This window comes from Micromys minutus (genome assembly GCF_963924665.1).
Source record: "Micromys minutus genome assembly, chromosome: 1".
Classification (NCBI taxonomy): domain Eukaryota; kingdom Metazoa; phylum Chordata; class Mammalia; order Rodentia; family Muridae; genus Micromys; species Micromys minutus.
The window spans coordinates 143,101,147-143,124,509 of NC_137969.1; the positions used below are offsets into that span (position 1 = coordinate 143,101,147).

The 23,363-nt window shown below is 40.5% G+C and overlaps 1 protein-coding gene across 2 annotated transcripts in view; it reads right to left on the reverse strand.

The window, feature by feature from the left end:
* The window catches only part of ADAMTS3 (ADAM metallopeptidase with thrombospondin type 1 motif 3), a gene marked incomplete at both ends in the record, with an annotated part of 217,544 nt that overhangs the window by 190,509 nt on the left and 3,672 nt on the right, over window positions 1-23,363 (reverse strand). For both annotated transcript variants that reach the window (XM_080920591.1, XM_080920590.1), the window contains one exon: window positions 5,849-6,255. In XM_080920591.1, coding sequence (XP_080776717.1) covers window positions 5,849-6,255 — 407 coding nt within the window. The remainder of the gene's footprint in view (window positions 1-5,848; window positions 6,256-23,363) is intronic.

Below are 23,363 nucleotides of genomic sequence, written 5' to 3' on the forward strand. Positions count from 1 at the left end.
GTGATCAAGGGGGAGGGCCCAGCCCATTGTGGGTGGAGCCATCCCTGGGCTGGTAGACCTGGGTTCTATAAGAAAGCAGGCTGAGCAAGCCATGGGAAGCAAGCCAGTAAGTGACATCCCTCCATGGCCTCTGCATCAGCTCCTGCTTCCTGACCTGCTTGAGTTCCAGTTCTGACTTCCTTTGGTGATGAACAGTGATATGGAAGTGTAAGCTGAATAAACCCTTTCCTCCCCAACTTGCTTCTTGGTCATGATGTTTGTGTAGGAATAGAAACCCTGACTAAGTCAAGAGGCCAAATACACTACAGGTTAAGACACAAGCAAGGTAGAACACACAGGCACAGGGAAAAACTTTCTGGACAGACCACCAATGGCTTTTGCTCTAAGATCGAGAATCTATAAATGGGACCTCATAAAATTGCAAAGTTTCTATAAGGCAAAAAGGACACTGTCAATAGGACAAAATGGCAAGCAACAGATTGGGAAAAGATCTTTACCAATCCTACATCCAATAGAGGGCTAATATTCAACATATACAAAGAACTCAAGAAGTTAGACTCCAGAGAATCAAATAATCCTATTAAAAAATGGGTTCAGTGCTAAACAAAGAATTCTCAACTGAGGAATACCGAATGGCTAAAAAGCACCTAAAGAAATGTTCAACATCCCTAGTGATCAGGGAAATGCAAATCAAAACACTAAAATTCCACCTCACACCAGTCAGAATGGTTAAGATCACTCAGGTGACAGCAGATGCTGGTGAGAATGTGGAGAAAAAGGAATATACCTCCATTGTTGGTGGGATTAAGAAGCTGGTACAACCACTCTGGAAATCAGTCTGGCAGTTCCTCAGAAAATTAGACATACCTGAGGACCTAACTATACCACTCCTGCGCATATACCCCAAAGACGCTCCAACATATAACAAGGACACATGCTCTACTATGTTCATAGCAGCCTTATTTATAATAACCAGAAACTGGAAGGAACCCAGATGTCCTTCAGTAGATGAAAGGATACAGAAATTGTGGTACATTTACACAGTGAATTACTACTCAGCTATTAAGAACAATGACTTTATGAAATTCCTAGGTAAATGGATGCATCTAGAGAATATCATCCTGAGTGAGGTAACCCAGTCACAAAATAACAGACATTATATGCAGTCACTGATAATTGAATACTAGCCCCAGAAAGCTCTGAATACCCCAGAAACAACTCACAGGCCAGATGAAACTCAAGAAAAAAAAAAAAAAAAAAAAAAAAAACAAAGGCCAATAATTGAAAGCCTCAGTCCTTCTTAGAAAAAAAAAAGTGTATAGCATCCTCTCAGAGTGTGGTGCACCTAGACCTTAAATCAATAACAATTCAAGAGCTAAGAATATAACCTTGTGGCAATTTTTGGTATTCAAAAATCATTATGTTTAATCCACAGACACCAAGAAAACTTTGACTGTTTCCATGTTACATTCTGTTCTACATGTATTTATGCTTATGGTAACTAGTATATTTCAGTGCATGCTATCAACTCTTTAAAGGAATCAAGTACTGACAAAAATATATTCATATAGGTTTGTGACAAAATGCTTTTAAAACTCTGAAAAGAAAAGAATGACGACTTCATGTTATTCTTAGGCAAATGGATGGAACTAGAATTTTTTTGTTTTTCTTTCTTGTTGTTGTTGTTGTTGTTTTGTTTTGTTTTTTGCCATTTCTTACAACTTTATTTTAAAAAGAGAGATACATGTACAGATTTTTACATTGTTTTGGGTTTTTTTTTTTTGTTTTTGTTTTTGTTTTGTTTTTGGGTTTTTTGTTTTTTTATTTATTTATTTATTTTTAGCTTCATCTGGCCTGTGAGTTGTTTCTGGGGTATTCAGAGCTTTCTGGGGGTAGTATCCAATTATCAGTGACTGCATATTATGTCTGTTCTTTTGTGACTGGGTTACCTCACTCAGGATGATATTCTCTAGATGCATCCATTTCCCTAGGAATTTTATAAAGTCATTGTTTCTAACAGCTGAGTACTATTCCATTGTGTAAATATACCACAATTTTTGTATCCATTCATCTGCTAAAGGACATCTGGGTTCTTTCCAGCTTCTGGCTATTATAAATAGAGCTGCAATGAACATTGTGGTGCATGTGTTTTTGTTGTATATTGGAGCTTCTCTGGGGTATATGCCCCAAAGTGGAATAACTGGGTCTTCAGGTAGGACTATGTCCAATTTTCTGAGGAACCACCAGACTGATTTCCAGAGTGGTTGTACCAGCTTACAACCCCACCAAGAATGGATGAGTGTTCCTTTTTCTCCACATCCTCACCAGCATCTGCTGTCATCTGAGTTTTTGTTCTTAGCCATTCTAACTGGTGTGAGGTGGAATCTCAGGGTTGTTTTGATTTGCATTTCCCTGATGGCTAAGGATGTCCAGCGCTTCCTTAGATGCCTCTCAGCCATTCGATATTCTTCAAATGAGAATTTTTGTTTAGATCTGTACCCCATTTTTAATTGGATTGTTTGATTCTCTGGCGTCTAACTTCTTGACTTCTCTGTATACATTGGAGATTAGGCCTCTATCAGATGTGGGATTGGTAAAGATCTTTTCCCAATCTGTTGGCTGCTGTTTTGTTTTCTTGACAGTGTCCTTAGCCTTACACAAACTTTGCAATCTCATTAAGTCCCATTTATGGATCCTTGATCTTAGAGCCCAAGCCATTGGTGTTCTATTCAGGAAATTTCCTCTGTGCCTATGTGTTCTAAGGTTTTCCCTGCTTTCTCTTCTAATAAATTCAGTGTACCTGGTTTAATGTGGAGATCATTGATCCACTTGCACTTGAGCTTTGTACAAGGAGATAAGAAAGGGTCTATTTTCATTCTTCTGCATGCTGAGTGCCAGTTGAACCAACACCATTTGTTGAAAAGGCTTTTCTTTTTCCATTGAATGTTATAGCTCCTTTGTCAAAGATCAGGTGACCGTATGTGTGAGAGTTCATGTCTGGATCTTCTATTATGTTCCATTGATCTACCTGCCTACCTCTGTACCAGTACCATGTGGTTTTTAACACAACTGCCTTGTAATATAGCTTGAGGTCAGGGATGGTGATTCCTGCAGATGTTTTCTTGTTGTTGAGAATAGAAGCTATCATCTTAAGTGAGGTAACCCAGTCATCACAAAAGAACACATGTGGTATGTACTCACTGATAAGTGGGTAGCCCCAGAAACCTCTGAATACCCACGAAAAAATTCCCAGGTCTTATGAAGCTCTGAATACCCACGAAAAAATTCCCAGGTCTTATGAAGCTCAAAAAGAAGAATGGCCAGAATGTGGATACCTCAGTCCTTCTTAGAAGGAATAACAAAATACCCACAGGAGGAAATGCAGGGACAAATAGAGAAGCAGGGATTAAAGAAAAGGTCATCCAGAGACTGCCTCACTTGGAGATCCATCTCATATGCAGCCACCAAACCCAAGTACTATTGCTGATGCCAAGAAGCGCTTACTTGCAGGAACCAGACAGATACAGATGTTGATCCTTACAACTAACCATCAGACTGAACATGGGGACGGACCCCAATGAAGGATCTAAAGAAAGAACTGAAGGAGCTAATAGGTTTTGCAACCACATGGGAAGAACAACATTATCAACCATCCAATCTTTCTATAACTCCCAGGGACTAAAACAACAACCAATGAGTACTCATGGCTTCAGTTGCATATGCAGCAGATAATGGCAATGTCTGTCATCAATGGGAAAAGAGGTCTTTGGTTTTTTCAGTGTAGGGAAATGCCAAGGCTCTGAGGTGGAGAAGGGTGGTTGGGAGAGGGAGCAACTTCATGGAAGCAAGGGGAGGAAAGGGGGATAGAAGTGAGGGGGAAGGGGATATTAAAATGTAAATATAATAAAAATGAAAATAAAAAAAAAAACACACAAGCAAGCAAGGAGCCACAGCTATCATAGACGAAGTAAATAGGACCAGTCTTAGAGTTCCCAGGCCATGTTCTGTGGAGTCTGTCATCCTAAAACAGCCTCATGTCATCCTGGAAACATGGTTTCTGCCCTCTTTTCTCAGAGTTTCTACAACCTCTTATATCACTATGTAAACCAGTAAGGCCTCATCCTCCTCTCTGCCCCATCCATCAGTGTACATAGCCACTTCCATGGGCATCTATCTCTGTGGAATGAAAAGCAAGAGGATACTGGCCCATAGACAGCAGCTTCAGCTCCCAGAAGCAGATGTCCACCACGGGTGTTTTAAAGGTCATCTGTCTGCAACTGCAAGTGCTACCATGATGCTGCCTATTTTTAGCGCCAAACATTTCACTTAGCAGATTGAGCTGAATCTACAATTACCAAATGTTCTCTGTCACATGCATACTGTCTTGTTCTTTCCAAAACAGACCTGGTTGAAGAGCCCCTCTGTCACCAGACTTGCTGAAGCTAGCACAGCAATGGCATGTTTCTAAAGGGACTGAATCTCAAAGCAGAAGTCCTGAGGTTGTTTTTGTTAGAAGTTGGCAACTGCCCAAAGAGTTCATTGGTTTTCTTAAAGATGTGACAAAGGATAAAATACCTCTGATATTCATGAGATGTGGCTACCTAATATTTTAGAGAAGGCATTCATCCATCTATCATTATTAGGGTGTTGATGTTGACTCCTAAGAACCCTGGGCTCCCCTGCTCTGATTCTCAGGGAACAAAGGAAAACTCTAAGGAAAAGAAGGAAGGAGAGACAGAATACCTCCCATCAGGATTTCCAGCCAGACTTTGTCCGGGTTTGTTCTTTTTCCTAACTATTTTTACTAGATAAACCCTAGTCCTTCCATCAGAAGTTAGAAGTAAAATTCTTCTGAATGTGGAAAACCTTAGCACTTGGTAATCTCTCTTGATCTTAAAAGCAGCCCAGAAGAAAAATCCCTGACCTCTAGTAACCCACAAAAGCAACTCACTTCTCTATTTCTCCACTCCCAACCAGTTCCCACTGGTGACGAATCGGGAGAATTAACAGGGCAACTGTGTATTAGTAAGTCTAGAAAAATGTATTGTCTTTCTATGGTGAAACTCATTACATAAAGATCATATCAAACATCCCTGTGTTTTGGTAAACTTACAGGCCACAAAACCCAGTATGAGCTGTCACTACTCAAAGGTGCAGTTTAATGGTATAACTGAGTACAAGGCAGGACTCTGTGGAGAAAATCAATTTTCATTTAGGGTTTCCAGCAACAGGGTCTACCTGCCTCAGTGGAAAACACCTGGCATTGCCTGCCCCTGAACTCACTCCAGAGCAGAAAGCAAGGTGAAGCAGGCCAACACCTCCTGCCAAAGGCTATCAAAGGCTGGATATGCAACCTACAGCCATAGCAGTGATAGGGGCCACTGTCATCTTAGAAAAAGCTTGGAAAGGCCCTGATAGAATTGTGACCAGAGTTGATTGGGAAATGTGGGAGGAGTTGTCTACGGTAGCAGCAGCTTTCTGGAACACGACAGAGAGCGGTGACAATTCTGCAGCTGGCATCTCAGAGCTTCTAACCTAAAAATAGAGTGACATTGCAAGAACAACATTGTACTTTGTCAAGAATTATTATTCACCTTTGTCTAGTCATGTCCTCCAAATGGGACCAAGCTCCTGCAATTTCAAAAATTGGGAAACCCAGGCTGTTGTAAGAGTTGCAAGGTGGCATTCATAAGCCAAAACAGTTTCAGAGCAGAGGTGTCTTGCCAAACCTACCATGCTGCCTGTGAGTTGAGGTTTCTCTCCATCTCTACCTTGCAGTGCTAAAGACAAATCAAATGCCAACACCTGTACACTTCCATTTTCATATAGGAAAGGAAATGAGCCTTACCAGACCATCACAGTTGCTAATGGCAACAGAAGTTCCTGGAATGTCCATGATGTCACCAACATATGCGCAGCTGGTCTGCAAAGGTTCTGACCTCCAGCTTCCTTCTGAAGCACTTCCGTGTGGACGGCTGTTTCCAGGGTCAGTGGTATTCCCAGGCCTTGGAGCTGTCTCATGCCATTCCACCACAGCCCCAGGAGCTATGAAGTGGGTGTTAGGCTTTAGTCGAAGATGGAAATCTCTTCCAAATGCTGTGACGTTGAAGAACAATTGTTCTGAGTTGGATGACACGTGCCTGGGTGACCTCTTTTTGTGATTTGCAGAAAGAATGTGGGAAAGATAATGTCCTTTCAGATTTGTGCTAACTGGAGTCACCAGCTCATACTCTCTGTACCTCTTTGTTGGTAAATCTGTAGGGGTACAAAAGAGACTTGTAAGACAATAGATAGTAGGAGAACATGGCCCTACATCACAAAGCTAAGCCACGCACTGCAAGGAAATGCTTCTTTGAGCTAGAATACGTCTAATACATTTGGATAACTAAAATCATCTCTCAAATGCACTTCGGAAATCTAATTACTACTTTTAATAATGTATTAAATCATGAACATTTATATATTGTTACTATATTTAAGAGCAAGAATATGGTTCTATAAACTATATCTGGTTCATTTGAAATAAGGACATAGGCCTAAAATAACTAAGGATTCCCATAAGGAATTTTAACAAAGATGCTATCATTTAAATTTTCTTGATTTTAATTTTTTCCCATAGATACCTAGAGTCTCTGTCACATTCAATATCTTCCTTTGCTACTTCTAACACAAACTTAGGATTTATACACTAATTTTAACAGTACAGTTGATGGTTTCTTTCCCAACCTAACATCCCTGAAAATCATATACCACTAATAGGAAACTTAGATTCAGTAAGATCCTGATCCTAAAGTCAGCAACCGTGAAGCTTGGATACAAATCCAGATTATATTCCATATCCTACCACTCCTTTTTGATCTGACACGCTATGGTACTATGCCACAATAGTTAATCCTAGTTAAAGAAAAATCAAACAAAAACCTAAAAGAATAACCAAAAGAAGAAACCAACAGTCTATAAGTTGGCCCGCAGAGACATAAGAGTATGGTATTTTTATTTTATACTGTATTCTTTCCGAGGGACAGGTGCCCATTTGCATATGTACTTGGAACCCACCTTATAACATAGGTGACCATTTACATACTAAATTATATCTTCCAGTCAGGACTAGCTCCCTAGATTATTTGTCTCTACAGACTCAGGAAAAATAAAATGACAGTAGGTACTTCAGAAAGAAACAAGGAGGAAAATGAGAAGAAGAAAATAAAAAACAAAGAATCAACAAAACCAAGCATAGGAAGGAGAACCTGTGGGAATGAATTTGAAGACTCTCCACTTTCAGAATTCTCACCCAAAACTAATCCAGTAATGTGTTCATGTCGCCTGACAAAACTGAGTCACAAACAACAATCATCTATAGAAATTGAATCTTTGACATCCATTAAAGTATTTATGACCTAAGATCCATAATGAACCAATAGAGTGTATACATAAATGTCTTTAAAATCACTGTGTCCTCAAGGGGAAGATCGCAGAGGATGGATGAGGCATGCTGTAATTTGGAAAGTTTTAGGGTGTATGTCATATTGTGCCACCTACATTGACCAATGAACTTAAACACGATATCAGCCTTGGTTCTGCACATGAAGCAAGCACCACATCTGAAAGTATCATCAGGCAGAGGAACAGTGGAAACTCTGCATAGCAAAGTAAAGAAAGGCTCTGACCTGGAGGTCCAGCTGCATATCCCTAAAGCAATTAAGTGAGCATGACACTGGTCTCCCTTACAGCCAAACCCATAGCAACTACTTCCATGAATTCTGGTTGAGAACAGAGCTGGCAATTTAAAGAATGAACACAAGAGTTACAGGGGCAGAGTGATGAGGTGCATGAGGAGGAATTGTTCACAGGCAGTACAAATCAACCCCATGAATGAGACCTGAGAAGACACACCCTTTGTTCTCTTGACACTCTGAACATCAACATACAATAACCTAATATAAGGTTTTCTATATATCAGACTGCAGCCAGGTGGACTTCTGCAGTGTGTACTAGTTTTTAGTAACCAAGCAACTTTTTCTTTGTATATGATGCTAGTCACACTGAATTCTAGTTTTTCTCAGGACCCATGAGCATCTCCTCTACACCAGTAATCAGTTATAACTCTGTCTCCAATCCTCAGTTCCCTGTTTCCAAATTCTTACATTTAATGTATGGATTTCTCATCTCCTCTGAATGGAATGCACACAAAAGTCTAGACAACATACTGATGCCTGGATTAAGAGACTGGAGAATTGGAATAGAAAAAGGCCCTCTCCACACCCAAGAGAGTAAAGAGAGTAACACACGGTGAGCCATACATCCTAGACCTCTGAGACAGTTCCAGTTCAGACTGTGTTCTGAATTTCCATTTAAAAGAAAGATGCTACATAAAACCTCTTTCCCAATGCTAAATAATAAATCATTTTTAAGTGTACACATAAGAATTGTTTCTGAAATAAAACCCTGAATCAGTCATGTTCCCTCTTGGGAATGAAGGTTAGTAGGGGAAAGATGAACTCAGCAACCCCTCACACCCTGGAGCTTACTAAGGAACTCCCCAACTATCTGCTATTCATTGGCAAACTTCTTTGCTCTGTAGATTGGTCTACATGGGAATGTGTAGTTGGGTCTATAAATGAGGACGCAGAGCTAAGCCTGCTCTGAAGTGAGATGCTTGAGGAAAATCTTAGCTCTGGCCACTTGGGCTCTGAAAGCAAACTCCACATTCTAATCCACTTGGGTGCAGATGGAGCATCTTGCTGTCAATGTCTAACTTAAGATCTGAACTATGAAGGAAAGTTAGCACATAGCATATCTTCAGTAGATCCTGGAAAGGGCTATAAATTCTACTTTTGGAAGGAAATATGGGGAAAGTGGCTAGAAACTCGAAACTACCGAAAGCATTTCAATCCCAGATTATAATTACATAAAAAACCAAAGTATGTCCAATATTCACGTATTAAATTTTAAAGGCATATGCAAGACATCAATAAACTGAATCAACTACCACCTTGATCAAGGTCTTCATTATCCATGTGTTGTCTCCTTGGTTATCAATTAGACATAGTTCAACATCATGTATTTGTCAAAAAGCTCACATGATGGCAACCAGAGACTCCATGAATACCAGTCACTAAAGGCATAAATATAATTACTTACTAATTAAGAAAATGTCATACCTAACTTAAAAAATAGAAATATATGACTCCCTAATCAATGAAATAGAAGACCTAAAAGTAAATGCACAGACATATAAAGGCTTGATTTTTTTAAAATAAAGAAGCCAGAAATACAGATTGGAAAGTAGACAGCATCTTCAACAAATAGTGCTGGTTAAATTGGATTGTTTCATGAAAAAGAAAAACAAATAGAACCACACATACCACTCTGCACAAAAGTCAACTCCAAGTGAATCAAAGACCTCAATATAAGGCTTGATACACTGTGTACACACTGTGTACAATAGAACAAAAAAGGGGGGAATAGCCTTGAACTCATTGGCACAGGGAAACACTTTCTGAGAATACCAATAACAAAGGTACTAAAAAACAATTCATAAATAAGACTTTATAAAAGTTAAAAGTTTCTCTGTGGCAAAGTACACCCTCATTCAGATAACGTGGTACACTACAGAATGGGAAAAGATTATTTTTTTTTTTTTTACCAACTATACATCCAATAGATGGGTAATACCCAAAACAATTTTTTAAAGAACCAAAAACAATTGGAAATCAAGAAAACAAATAACTCAATTTAAAAATGAAGGCACAAAGCTACACAGAGAATTCACAAAGGAAGAAACTCAATGGCTAAGAAACACTTAAAGGTTTAACATCATTAGTCATCAGGAAAATGCAAATCAAAGCCAAATTGCGATTTCATCTTACACCAATCAGAATAGCCAAGATCAATAAAATAAATGGCAGCTCATGCTGCAGAATATGGTAGAAAGAGAAACACTCATTCATTGCTGATAGGAATACAAACTTATTCAGTCACTATAGAAATCAGTGCGGTGGTTCCTCAAGAGACTACTACTAAATCTACCTCAAGATCCAGCAATAACACTCTTGAGAATATACCCAAAGGATGTTCCATCCTGTGACAGAGACACTTGCTCAACCATATTTATTGCTTCTCTATTCATGATAGCTAGAAATTGGAGACAGCCGAGATGTATTTTGGTGGATGAACGGATAAAAATGTACATTTACACAGTGGAATATTATTCAGCCATTTAAAAATCTAAAGCATGAAATTCATAGTTAAATGAACAGAACTAGAAAAATCACCCTGAATTGCATAACTCAGAGGTAGTAAGACAACCATGGTATGTGTTAGCTGGTAAGTCATTGACAAGCAAGCTGTCATCGATGTAACCCACACAGGCTATGTAGAGGTTAGGAAGTAGGAGGGTAAGATAGATCTCCATAGAAGGCAAAAAGCATAGATAGTTATAGATGGATGAGGGAGTGGACTGGAATAAGAGGACCAAGCAAGGAGGGGGAGGAAATATGGGACAAGAGAAGGAATACCAGGAAGGATGCTAAAAGGGCATTTGATGGGTCATATGGAAACCTAACTTAGTAGAAGCTTTCTACAATATGTACATATACCAAGGTGATCTAAATAAAATTGCCAAATAAAGCTTCCAGTGCAGGGGCTGAATTACAATTAATTGACTTGTTGGCCAAATGGAAGGCCATGGAATCCTCCAAACAACCAAGGCCATTAGTGGTTCTCCATAAACTGATGGTAAGGCCTACTCGCTGGGGCAACACCTGAACAACTCATTGAGCATGGAGTCGAACAGCTGGTGCCTACAGAGAGCCTTCATCCTCCATGCTACCAAAGAGGAAGTGGAAAAAAACTGACCCAGATATAAACCTTTTCATCTATAAGAGGGATCTTCCTGCAGTATACACTGGTTCCATGGCAGCACGCAAACTGTGGGCATAGCCAACCACTATCTGATTTGACTTAAGGCCTACTCCATAAGATGGAGCCTGTACCCAACTGCTCAGGTGGCCAAGAACCTAAGATTAGAAAGCCCAGGGACCTCGAAGAAAATCAAGTACTATGGTTATAAGGAAAATGGCAATAAAATGACTCCTAACCATATTCAGCTATACCCATAGATCAGTGCCTTGCTCAGCAAGCATCAAAGAAGCTTCCGTCGACAGAGGACAGAAGCAGACAAGGGCCAACAGCCAGACGATGGGCACTATGCATAGAGTAAGAGATCTTGGAAAGTGATCCCTAAAAGGGATATCTCTATCAAACCTCTCTCTTCGGGGCTCAGGAGAAAGGAGACAGAAAGAATGTCAGAGCCAAAGAGGATAGAGGACACCAGGAAAATGAGGCCTTCTTGACACATCAGGGCTGCCACGGATATGAACTCACCGAGAATGTCATAGCATACATCAGCCCAGCATGCTGCTGTACCAGATGGGATCTGAGAGCAGAGAGAAGTAGACAACCACCCTATCTATGACCCAAAAGCTATCTTCAACTGCAAATGAAAAATTAGTACTGGAAAAGGAACCACTCCGAAGAGTAGGCCTAGTCCTCCCTTTTTCTGAAAAGAAAGGGAGGACAAGTGGATGGGTGCCGGGGTAAGGGGAAGAGCAGTTAGGAGAAGATGAAGAAAAAATTGTAGTCAGGATGTAAAGCAAATTAATTACTTAATTATTTTCTTTAAGCAAAGAGTAGGGCCAAAGTCCATCAGTAGATACTTAACACAAAACAAACAACAGTATCTTTCTTTGGAAAATCTTTGTCTCACAATGTTAAGCCAGACATGTTTTTTAACCTCATAGGTCCAGTTTTATTTTTTATGGGATTCTTGTGTGTGCCGTGTGTGTGGGGGGGGGATGTGTGTGTGTGTGTGTGTGTGTGTGTGTGTGTGTGTGTGTGTGTGTGTACACCTATATATGTTTCTTGTGCTTTTTCTTTAGCTCTTTTTGTTTGTTTTGTCTAATTCTGATTTGTTTGTGATTTATCTTATTGGATGCCTGTTTTCTAATGAGAGACAGAAAGGATATGGATTGGGATATGAGGGGAGGTGGAGAAGACCTGGAGGAGAGTTAGGGAGGATCTTGGAGGAGTATGGGAGGAGTGGGGGGTAGGGATCTGTAATAGAATAAAAGAAAGAAAAGAAATTATACAATTGTCAAAGGTGATGGCTGAATGGCCAAAACATTAACTGTGAAGTTTCTCTGGCCTTAACTTTAACATGTATGGAAAGTTTGAAGCACCATGAAGCCTTACTATTAGAGAACTCCACTGTTACTCACTCATGACCTCAGCATCATGCAGGAGCAGAGATCATCCCACAGTACCCTGACATGTGTGTGTCATCCATCTCTCTCAGTACCGTGGACATACTGTCTGTCCCCACACCTGACAGCAACAAATGCCCCCATCTGCTCCAGTTTCTGCTCTTATCCCTTTCCTTTCCCTACCAATTCTCTTCACCTTTGAGTGCTTAGAAATCGTATTATAAATGCTTATCTATGGATTGGCTTTTTCTCTCCGCTTGCACAGAACCCAACCTGAGTCAATAGCTTCTCGTGAATAAAGAAATGAATAAGAACAGTTTGAACCTATGGAGTATCTAAAAGTAGCATACCTTCCTCTCCTAAACTGTAACGTTTGCAGGACACCATCAAGGAGGACAAACTGTAAAGCTGACCTGGACCTTGAGCCAGAATTCTGTCTGCAAATCATGTATATGTTTCTCCCAGATCCTACTGACTTATAAATCAATTGCCTCACTGCATTTATGCCTTACAGCTTAAGCCACCAAAAATAAATAATGGACACAGAATTATTAAAACAGACCTCCAGGAAGGCAGGCAGGGAGCCTCTCATTCTCAGCAGCAGGAAATCAGTTCCCACAGTAGATCAGTCAAAAAAAATTTTTTTAATTAAAAGCCCATTAGGTCCTTGTCTCTTCCTACACACTAAGCATCTTGGGTCGATTTGGCTAGTCTTTCTGTAAGTTACAGGTAGAGCACCATTAGCTCGAGCCTACTTCCCATGAGAATGTGTGATCTCAGAAGACACTAGGCATCTCTCCACCTAATCTTACCCTTCACTGGAGATGGAGCATGATGGCCTGCAGCTATGAAGTTGGAAAATGGAAGAAGTTTATAAAGGGCAGCACCTCTCTCACCATCCTTTCTGAGGGTAAGTCTTATGAACCCCACCCCCCCCCCCGTTCTGCTTTATTAGGGGCAGTCCAGGCACAACCTGACGCACCAGGATGGGATTTGATGGTACAGCTTGTCTGTCACTGTGAGACTGGGCTTCCTTCTGCACAGCCTCTTTTGTAAAGAACATCTTTGCTGTTTCTGTTTCCCAGCATGCTCTGAGGCTAGGCAGTCAAGAGGGAGAGTCCACTTTAGCATTGTCTCAACTCAAGCTGCCTCTAGCAATGTCCAACCATACCTTCTCTGGAAGCCTAATTACAGTGTAAGTTTTTAGGAGGAGAGGAAGTTCTCTCATATCCAAAGTCCTCTTTTTTTATGAAGTTTCTTATTAAATGTGTTAATTATACAAAGTAATGAGTTTATAACTTTTTTACATGTCCTTTGCTCATACTCTCTCCCTTCTTCATCCCTTAATCTCCATTTCTCTTCCTTCTTTCCTGTACTGTATCAAACAACTCCTTTTGCAGGTACTTGTCTGATACACATATGTGAATCTGTAGTCAGATTTAATCATTGCACACCAACTACATCCAAAGCAATGTTCTGTTTCCGCATAGAGGCTGCGCACTCCAACGCCAATACCCATGAAAATATAGACCCAAAATGCTCTTTAAAAAAATCTGAGACTTAAGGCTCCATAAGATGTCAACTTACCCTCATGTGACACGCCACAGTCAGAATGAAGGCACAATAAAATGTATGGCGTTGTCCTCAAGCTATGGGACTTATGAGGTATTATGAAGCACAAGAGAATTTCATGGTTTGTGTTGGGTCTCATCCCTATGATTTCTCATTATGCAGATGTGAATCCCCCAAAATTCAAAACACAAAACATTTACAGTCCTGGGCATTTCAAATAGGAGCCCTCAGCCTATGTTTAGAATGATTTGATTGTCAAAAATAGTAGGTTTTCTTAATACTTTCAAAACTTAAAACAGTTCTGAGGTTTTAGACCCTTTTAGAGACATCTGCAATTAAGCATGACACTGTACACACAATAAGCCATCAAGGCAAACTGTCCTCAGAGAAAACAGCTGGTCACTCATACTGTACCCAAAATGGCTCAGTTTCCTGCTAAGAATCTTTAGCTTATCTAAATAAAAACTGGACCTTTGGCTTGCCCCTTTGACGTCACCATATCTGTTCACAGTTTGCTCATGGTCATAAATCAGTGTTGGGAAGTTATATCAGATTTTTCCCATTATAGTCATGGTCAAATCCTACTGATTTCTCCAAAAAAAACTGCCTTTTCTTTTCTTCCAGTCACATCTAAGTTCTCATTACCTTGGAACTCAGTACTGCAAGTGCCAAGCCCAAATTCCCCACATACGATGTTTTGATAAATATTATGTAAATTATACCAAAATACTGTCTTAGTCACTGTCTAGAGAACTACTGTAAAGCCCCAGGTCTGTATCGCTCCCTTAGTGATGTTAGTAACCTAAGACCCTATGTGCACTCATCCATAAAAATTAGAGTAGAAATAAAAATGAGATGGCCCAATCATTAGGATAGTATATACTACTACTGAGTAATCTATATATACATGTATTAGTAGAGGTACCACCCTGAGTTCAACCCTCAGCGCCACACTAACAACACTGACAAAGTAATTACCAATTTTACTGTGCTGTTCTCTCTAAATAGTTTGCCATAATTTCCTGACAAAATTTATAACATTGATATCTTAATTTATGTTAGACGCACCCTCCCCCAAACTGCTAAGCAAATATTCTCATAAACAAACCAGTAACCTGGAGCTAAAACAACTTAATCTCAGTGAAAACTTAAGTCGGGGATTTAAGGCCCTCCACATGTGTTCTGTGTCATGACTACTAGCCTCCTTCGGTGCTCAGTAGGCCTGGCTTACTCGCCCTGCCTACACAGCCCACTCTGCTGGACCACCAGGGAAAACACCAACCAGGTAAATCCAGTTGGGCCCCCAAGACTCACCTCGAGCCCCATTCTTTCTAGAAAACCAGTGCAGAAGGAACAAACTTCCTTGTATACACTTCCACAGTTCTCACTATTAAGTCATGTGACACGAATCAAAGCCACCAGTATAAGACTGGTTACCTGTTTGTGCCATTTGACTTCCAAAATGTTAAGTGCAGAGGTTATTAACTGGGTTTAATGTTCCTTCTCGGAGAGTAGGAAAAAGAGAAGGATGGCTCTTTAGGGGAGAGTAGTTTCTCGGGAGTAAACGTTCTATGTGGAGCTGCTCTAGATACCCAGTAGGACACAGGGACTACGCTCCAGGATCATCTTGTTTTCTATACACATTTAGCCACAGGTGCTAAAAATAAGAAACTGTGACAGTTATCCTTCTAAGTATGTTATAGAGCGATACACAAATGTCTAATAAAGGATACCAAATGTCCCCAGTACACAATAAAAGTCACATCTCAGAGATGCAGTGTAAATTCTCAATATCCCAGACATGTTTAAGTGTTCTATCACCAATCAAGGTTTTCCTGGGCACAGGGACTAGAGAGACAATTGAGACTAATGTTGGTGTCCTTCCTCCCCCAAGCAAGGAAGAGAGCTGGGTGTGGTGCCTGAGCCCTAAAGGTCTGGAGTCAGACAAGCCTTCATTTAGCCTGCTGAATGCTTTGGCATCTTGCAAGCAAATTGTGAAAATGAAGGGTCACCAAGGGAAATCTGTACAATAGAAACCGCAATGCTAAAGGAAGAACCTGCCCCATTTAGCACAATTCAAGCACATGAAAAATGACCTATCATCAAAAGGAAGAAGTTCCTTCTATTCTCCAGCACTTCTTCCCTACCCTCCCACTCCAGCCTGGAATGTCTGGTGTGGCTAGAAGAACCATAAACCCAGGATGACAGAGGACCTAAACTCCAGACGAGCTGAAGCAATTCTTGCCCCATGATCCCACCTAGGGACCTGGGATTCTTTCCCAAGAACTGCTCATCGCTGCACTACAGAGAGGTAGCTCTCACAGGCAATTTCCTTTATCGGGCACAAATTCTCAGAAGCACAGTAAGCTGGACTCAAGAGGGAAATCAATCCAGCATTTCTGAGACCAGCTGAAGAAGCATCTCAAGCAACAACACCCCCAAATCCTGAGCCCTGGTTAAGGGAATAACTTTCATCACAGCAAGCAACAGCAGCCAACCGTTGGAGCAAAGGGACAAGCAGGGTGAAGAGTGGACATTAAAGAGGACACCAAATGCCGAAGGGCTTAGCAAGGCTGTAAACACTTATGGGGACAGGAACACATATTCTCTCCAGAGCAATTATGAGCACACTGAATGCAGCCAAAACCCCGCCCCTTCTTTGCTGTCCACTCACCCCTGTGGGCTCTTATCATCATCAGACAGATTATTCTCAGAGGGTCTTTGCTTTTAGCTACACATCTCTTTTCATAGCTGGAGATTTTTCATAAAGCTATTGGAAAAAATGACTAGGCAGAGGGTGGGGGACTCATTAAAAAAGAATAAAGAACTGTGAGGTCCTTCTCTTTCTTTCTTTCTTTCTTCCTTCCTTCCTCCTCTTCCTCCTCCTCCTTTTCCTTTCCTCCTCCTCCTCTTCCCTCATTCCTCCTCCTCTTACTCCTCCTCCTTCCTCCTTCATCTCCTTCTCCTCCTCCTTCAATCTGCCTTTTGATAAATATTTGTTGCAACTGCACAATGTTTATGTTCTATAAAGTCACCCAGGAGAAAACAGCACATTCTTTGGTGTTCAGGAATGTTGTTAGATCAGGTAGAAGAAAATACTTGCTTTAAGGAAAAGTGGTTAGTACTTTTCTGGGATACATTTTCAAATAGCCAAATAATAACAGGCTAACAAGACAAGATTTAGTTTTCAGTTTTTTTTTTTTTTTAAGTGAGGAACAAATGCCCAAATTTTAATATTCCTAGCTTAGATTCTGAAGAAACACTCAACTGGCTAGCTGTCACTATTAGAAACCATTAGCCTGAAAGCTATGTCAGACAAATAAAATATCCTTTAGTTCTTACTATTGGGAGGGGGCAGTCATATGTTTAATGATTAATACTGGATCTAGAATTTAAATCCATGAACCTCAACATCTGTTTGCAAGAGTTAAAGCCCGGGAAATAATGCTAAAATGTACAGAACAAAATTCTGAAGGGTACTCCTTGAAACTGACATTATGACAATGAAATCTTCAAAAATCTGTCATAGTTTGGCTTATGGTGGCCAAAAGCTCTGAGTTTCCTCTTTCTGATAGGAGGGATTCATGGAAGTCTGACGATAGCCAGCAGGAGCTATCAAAGGGCTAAGCTGTATCATGCCAGGCTAGTGTGTAATGAGCAGCTATGTTCAGCTTTGAGTTTGGGGGTGCTACACTATTTGTATAGAGTTACCTTGCTGACTACCCCTAAACACCTTGAAAGTCTAAATGGCTAAGTTATTGGTGCTGGCCTTCCTCAGCTTCAAGGGCACCTGGCTTATAACATCATCTCCAACTGCAAATCCACCTGGTTTATGACCCTGTCTCCACCTGCAAAGCCACATCAGACAGAGTTCCTGTGCGGTCAGTTCTCCAGCCCTCTTTTGCCTTCCTTCCTTACAAAGCCTGCCACCCAGATAATCCCGGATAATCTATTTTAAGGTCTCTTGATTAGCAACCTACTTCTACCTACCAACTCTATCTGCCTTTCCTAGAAGTACAGGCTCCAGGGGTTCAGATGCAGGTAACTGGGGGAGGGGGCACTAATCCACCTCCCACAGGCACCATTCCAGGGATAAGCTTATGACTCAGTGAAGTCATCATCACCAGCAAATGTACTGACACTATCCAGACAGAGATGTCTCTTCTGTGAAATAAAATGTGGGCTAATTGCCAAGAGGTAGTGATGACAAATTTTTACCATGACTTGGGGACAGCAAGTGAATCCTGATAGGGGGAAACAAAACAACAGAGAGTGGAAAAGTAGAAAGAGACAGGGGATGGGGAAGAAAAAAAGGGCCAGGGTTGGGGAAGAAACTGCAGGAAGCGGGGATGGAGGAAAGGTTGCAAACTCTAGCTTCAGCTATGCCTGGATTTGATTACCTTATTGATCTGGGTTTATTTGTATTTTTAACCTATGAGAATTAGATTCCTATCACTTTATCTAAAATAGCTGTGTCTGCTATATGAATTTTTAATGAAGTGAAGAATTTTAATAAGTAGGGACTGAAAGAACTGAGCCGGGCAAGGTCTAGCATCCTAGTGAGATATTCTGAATCTGATATGCTCACAACCCATAAATTCCCTAAGAACTAACAAACACACCAAAGTAAGTTTGTACAAGTAGTGTAGCACCCCAAAACTCAAATCTGAACTCTTCTGGTCATGAGCATTTCAGATAAGAAACATTACTCTTATATCACAAATATGGCTGGTAAGAAATTCAGATGCAAGGCTTTTTATCATCGTTCCTTACTCCACTCCCTTTGCTGCTGTACTTCAGTGGCTTCAGCAACCCTGCGTTGAAAAAGAAGTAGGAAGATACCACGTGAAACCAAAGATCTCAAAAAGCCATCACATGATATGCTAAGTAGCTGGAGAGTTCACAATTTCAAAGTACAGCAAGCTGATGATCCTGGAAAGGCGTGTTGGGCCCCAGACCTAAATGTAGAAAATAGAATGAAATGCCCCTTTAAGTAAATGTGTGGGCTTTTATTAGAACATTGGAATGTCATATTTTTACATATCAATAACACTTTATAAAAAATGGTTTTCTAAGTACAACTTTAAGACATTCTGATTCTAACAGCTGTGGGTTTGGCTAGCTGACCAGGAAGCAGCATTTTAGGCATCTTCATAAAAGTAACACACTTTCAGAAAGTAAGAGTGGCAAGGAATGGCCAAGTTGTACAGAGGACAGTGACAATTGGGAAGGTATGACATTGTCTGCCTGTTCCCTGACCGCTTGATAATGTGAAGCTACAGGATACCAGTGAACCCTCAAGGTAGACTCTGTATGTAAAAACAGAGGGTTTTACCTGTAAAAGGAAGAATTCCAAGTCCCATCATTAATAACTGAGTCATTGCTTTTGTTTATGTTCATATGTCCAGTTGACAGGGTTGAGGAACTTTTTTATAAAGTTCTATTTGTGCTTCTAAAAGCCCCCCCCCCCCCAGCACCACCAAAAAAATAAAACTTTTTTAGTTTTACAGTCAATTGGAGAGCAGGTTACATTGTCTCGAGCTGCTTGGGATTTGTCTAAAGTCCACACAGATTTATCACTCTGAATTTGTGGCAGTCATTTTTATAAACAAGAGGATGACATTTTACCGCAGGATCTGTTTTAGGGATTAAAGCTGGTCAGCAAGCTCAGGCACAGTTACTTGGGAAATTAAGATGGATCGATTCCATGTGCGATGGGAGATTCCTTGTGTAGGGAACTAACTCCCTGTGCTCTGCTACCTGTCTAAAGAATGAAAGTCTTGAATTTTATTTTGGCTCTTCTCTCCAGCTAGTCTATAAATTTTCCCAATGTATCAATAAAATGTCAAAAATCATGCTTATAGAATTGCTTGTGTTTATTGAGTACTTGCAACAACAGAAATGGTAAATACCTTGCAGGTATAAATACCATCTTTCAGAGACTCTTAAACATTTTAAATGTGTCCTATTATCTAAACAAAGCCAAAATTAACTTCTAAGTAAATTTTCTAAAACTCCAGTTTACTCCTAAATTTCGAGGGCTTTATTTCACACTTTTTTTTCCAAAGCCATTAGTCAAAATAGATGAAGTGTGTCTGCTTAGTAACTAACCTCTAGGACTTCCTTTTTAAGGAGTCATTTGACCCGAAGGTAATGACCTATAGAACACCATGCGGTAACAGTCATTGATCTAGGAAAGCAGACACCTTAAGGAAAGAATTATCAAGTTGTGAACAGTTATGATAACGTTCAGTGACTTTTGCAAGAAGTCTGAAATGGTATGAGAAAGAAAAACAAGTGCAGTGAGCCAGTCTCTCTTCACACAAACACCTATTACCACATCAGTTATTCCAATCAGATCGCATACCGACTATGCTTTGAGTGTATAAGTTAACCATTCCTTATCTAAAAATTATGAGAACTGTAATATGTATGCTTCCAGATTCTGGAATCAAATCTAAAAGACCGCAGTTAAAAGAGTGGTGCATAAAAGATTGCTGAGTTGTCAGTTGGTGAGGCTTTGGGTCATTATCAGAGTTCCAGAGAACACAGACACCTTAAAGAAGATAACCACAGTGCTCACATGAAACACATCTGCAATCAGAATAAAAGATTGACAGCTTGCAGGGAGAGGCACCAGTGTAGTTTAGGAATAACTTTAGTAAGTTGAGGAATCCATTACAGGATTCCTAAGGAGAAGCTCCACCACAAACAGCAATCCTCTCTCCAAAAAAATAAGTTCCATGGAAGCTATCCCTGTAAACGGTCCAAGTGATAGAACCAAATTCTTCATCTCTGAACCAGTCAAAATTTTACCAGGCCATTTGGAACCGTCCCTAATGGATTTCCAAGGCAGTCTGAGTTGGCTTCTCGCAAGCAAAGAATGTTTAAAGCTCGTCATCCTGAGGCAGGGGTGACCTTGAGGGTTTTCTTAACATTTCTGAGCACTAACGGATGATTTGAGACAGTAACAAGAGAACAGCAGAAGCATAGGCAAGAAAACTTTCAGCTCAACAGCATCAGCAGTCTTCAGTTACAAGTGGGCGTAGGCAAATCGGGCAATGACCGCTAGCGACTGCAGGGATAACCTATGCAGACCTTCCAAAGCTGCACATCGAACTCAACTGGCCATATACTTCTAAGCATGGGCAGAAAATCACTCAGAATGAACAAGCCAAGGCCCCTGTGCTATGTGGTATAAAAACTGTCACAAGATGCCTTGATAACACTGAATGATTAACTGGTGGCCACTGTCATATTCACCATTTTCTTGGGGGCTCACTAAAACTGAAGAAAGGCACAGATGATTTAAGGAAATTCAGAATATAGATCTCAATGTAATAATGCTCTGCCTGCAACATCTAGTCATTGAGTGACATATCTCTGAGGTACCAAGCATGGCTTTATGTACCAAGACATGACCATCTTAAAGCGAGAGAGACTCTTTGCTTTCATGACATAAGCAGCAGTGACAGGGCCTCCATATTCCATGTCAACTGTTAGCTAAGTGTCTTCCACTAAACTCTGAAAACTATGCACATAGATATCAATACATCCCAACAATAACAAATTATTTCTTAGTAAACTAGGCATCTGAGTGGACAGAGATAAGCTATGCTCTAAAGGATGAAATGCAATGGAATTTGCGCCTGAAGACCAGAAATAGAGTAGAGAAAAATAAACAGGCCCTAGTTCCAACAAGGGCTGTTAAGGAAAAACAGTTTAATCCAATACTACGATCCTTCCTCAAGAGAATCACAAAGGGATGGTTTCAAAATAAAGAGACTGGGGATTCTTTTTTTCAGATTTTCCGATTTCCACAGGACTCTAATTGTTTCCTAGCCCTTGTGTGTCACGGAGCAAGCCTCCTAACCCAATTAAGCCAGCCAGCCAGATGCCCACAATTATTCCCTCGAATCCCACTAAGACCATGTGCTGAGTCAGACAAGAAAGAGCTCCACAACAGATGCCAGAAACATGAATCACACATGACCATCCCTCCACAAATCCACTTCAACATGCACAGGTTGGGCAAAGGGGTAGGTAGTTTCTCTAACAAAGAGGTCCCAAAAGAGATCAGAGTTCAAAATCAATTTCTTCATTTTCCCTAGAATGACTCAAACCTCCTCTCATACCATGTATTTTTCCCACTGGCTAAGAGAGAAGCCATATCAACTGTGAGACACTACACAGGTGAGAAATGAGTGTACTCTAACATGCCATCACTTCCACTAGAGACTGCCTTCTCTCTATTTAAATAAAATCCCTCTCCTACTCTAATGAGCTAAGAGATGTCATATAGATCTTTCTCAATTGGCATCTTGAGCCATATACTACAGTATCATATGGTGTGATTTCCTTTATAAAAAGAAAAAATGCCAGGCAAAATTAATGTAACCCTGCTATAAAATCAGGGGTGTGGCTACAGTTAGTGAGGGGTTAGAGTCCGGAAGATGACAGGAGAGAGGTCACGGGGCTGTTGGCAACATTCCACCGATTGACCCATGTGCATTAGTGACAGCACAGGAGGCACACCGAGCTGTAGGGTGAATACACACTATCCAGCAAGCACATGGAACTTCCATTCCTTCCGAACTCAGCTTCTTCACGGTTTGTGGTTTATTGCTAAATTATGTTTATCTCTTCCAAAAACATACTCAGAAACCATTCGTAACTATGGAATTTCTCTAGCCAATTGGTAATGCAAAAGATATAAATAATACATAGATAAATTTTACAGAGTGGGCTCATCTTTCCTAATGTGTCGTTAATCAAACAGCATCTCCAGCCTGTTGCATACAACCTTCTTTCAGATAAATGGCTATTGAAAGAAATAGATATATGAATAGAAGTATATTTTATCAAATCTATAAGTCCAGTTTGAAATGGAGACAGCAAAGAATCCATTACTATGGAAAAAGATTCCTGAGATCTAGCATTTTGTAAACACTCTGCAGGTCAGTTTACTGACTATAAATGACGGCCATACTTTGTCAGCACAGACTCCGGGGTCAAAACCTTTTGTTGTTGCTTCTGCTGTTTCTTTCATTAAACTAGAATATGGTAAATAATATGACAACAGCAAAGAGAAACCACATAGAACAGGGGGAGTAGGGAGACAAACACTATAAATCTCCAGAAATACAACCGAGGAGCAGCCAAGAGCACCCCTGCCAAGCTGCTGACTCATCTGCTCTGAGCCAGTTTACAGCACACCTGCACGGCTTTCTGTTCTGCAAAAAGAACGATGCCAACCAAAGGTCTGGACCAAAGTCAATCCCGGGCCTCTGCAGGTCAGCATCCTGATTCTCTCTGATAAACTTCATCAGGGCAAGACATTTTATTGCATGAATCAAATGTATTGGAAGAATGGGTCATCTTAAAACATCTTTTTCTTTGCATACTGAATTGGAGTGTCTGATGAAATAAGTAATTAAAACTAAGGCCGTTCTTGTTCCTATTTGCCTGGGGGATTGTTGGTTGTTGTTGCTTTAATCCTTAAAAGAGATAGACAGATGGCTGAGTACA